Genomic DNA, 1,445 nt, shown 5'->3' on the forward strand with positions numbered 1-1,445 from the left:
TCATGATGAGACTGAAATTTTTTTAATGATAATATCGGCCAAAAAAGCCTCTTTTGAAGGAATGAAAGAAGACCAAAATATTACGCTCCACAACTGCGTGGTAATGTAAAACCATCGAGTCCGGGCTTCAGATCAATATTGGTTATGGTATGCCGACATGTTCGACATTGAATCGAAATGCGAGTGGCTTTTGCTCTTACTTGTGATGCAGCAACTATAATTCCGGATATTTTAACCAAACGAGATACTTGGGCACTCTGTAAAGAGAAAGCTTAGATGATGAAAATGTTATAGTTCATTCATGGTAGAAGGAAATTGAATGTTTGCAGCATTTAAGATGACTTACTTTCAGTTGTCGAATACTCTGCGCAAGCTCATCGGTACGAAGTGTCACCTGTATATCATGAATTTCAGCCACATCTTCAACACCTTGCATTACCTCATCAGCAACAAGTTTTGCCGCTTCTTCAAGCTATAACAGAGTGTTAAAGTTAAAATGATCCTTATCAGCATCAATAAGAAAAGGAGGTAAAATCTTCAAAACATACAGCGGTAAGAAATCGTCCAGGATACTGATGTAACTTATTTGCTAAAGGTTCACTAAAACCCTTTAAATCATCCACTGATATTTCCACATGATGTTTCCCAAGGCTACAATTCCTTTTCAACTGATCCCTGCAATTTTCTCTTTCGTCCTTCCAATTAAAACATACAAATATATGAATTATTCTTGAGAAATTTCTCAGAAAATTTTCCAAATTCAACTTTTCAAAACAAAAAACGAATAAAAATGTTGCATTAGATTAGATTATTTTCAAGATTATTTTGAATTTATTTTTTTTTTTTGCAGAAAAAATAAGAAATTTAATGATTACCTATAAACAAGACCAAATCCACCAACATTATATTCACGGATAAAATTCCGGAACAACTCGACGGTTTCCTTATGCTCAGCAATTAATTCACGTCCCTCATCTTGTATATCTTCATCTGTCGCAAAAAATCGTTCCTATAAAGCAATGCAATAACCATTCCGGATTGTTTTGCTTGCAGTACAATAAGCATTCCGAGATCAGAATTATTGACTAACCTGATAGAATAGTCCCGGGTTGTCGAAGCTTATCATCTGAACACCTCAAATGCAACAATTATTGCGGGGTGATAAATAATTTAAAATTGAATCTCCCGCAAAAAGAAAATGCAACTTTTGCAGCATTAGCATAAAGTGGTAATGGTGAATGAAGTGTGGGAAATAGTATGGTAAAAAATGAGAGGAAGAGGGATTGCTAAGATTGGAGAGTGATGCGGAGTATTAGGAGAGGGTTCGACGGTACAACGATGGAAAAAGAATGTTGAAGAGGATAAGTAGCAAAAAAAATAGCAAAATAATCATGATTGATAATGTGAGCAGAGATTGAGAAGGTGGCAGAAGGAAAGAGCTATTA

The 1,445-nt window shown here is 35.2% G+C and overlaps 1 protein-coding gene across 1 annotated transcript; it reads right to left on the minus strand.

Annotated features, from left to right (window-relative positions):
• Window positions 1–80: 80 nt before the first annotated feature.
• LOAG_14825 (hypothetical protein) lies at window positions 81–1,179 on the minus strand (the record flags this gene model as incomplete). The annotated part of the gene is made up of 5 exons (XM_003150318.2): window positions 1,091–1,179; window positions 876–1,009; window positions 549–675; window positions 347–472; window positions 81–257 (listed from the first exon to the last, which is right to left on the minus strand). The coding sequence occupies exons 1-5, from the start codon at window positions 1,124–1,126 to the stop codon at window positions 81–83; spliced, it is 600 nt and encodes a 199-aa protein (XP_003150366.1). The 5' UTR covers window positions 1,127–1,179.
• Between the last annotated feature and the right edge of the window lie 266 nt (window positions 1,180–1,445).

This window comes from Loa loa (assembly GCF_000183805.2).
Source record: "Loa loa unplaced genomic scaffold supercont3.1300, whole genome shotgun sequence".
Classification (NCBI taxonomy): Eukaryota; Metazoa; Nematoda; class Chromadorea; order Rhabditida; family Onchocercidae; genus Loa; species Loa loa.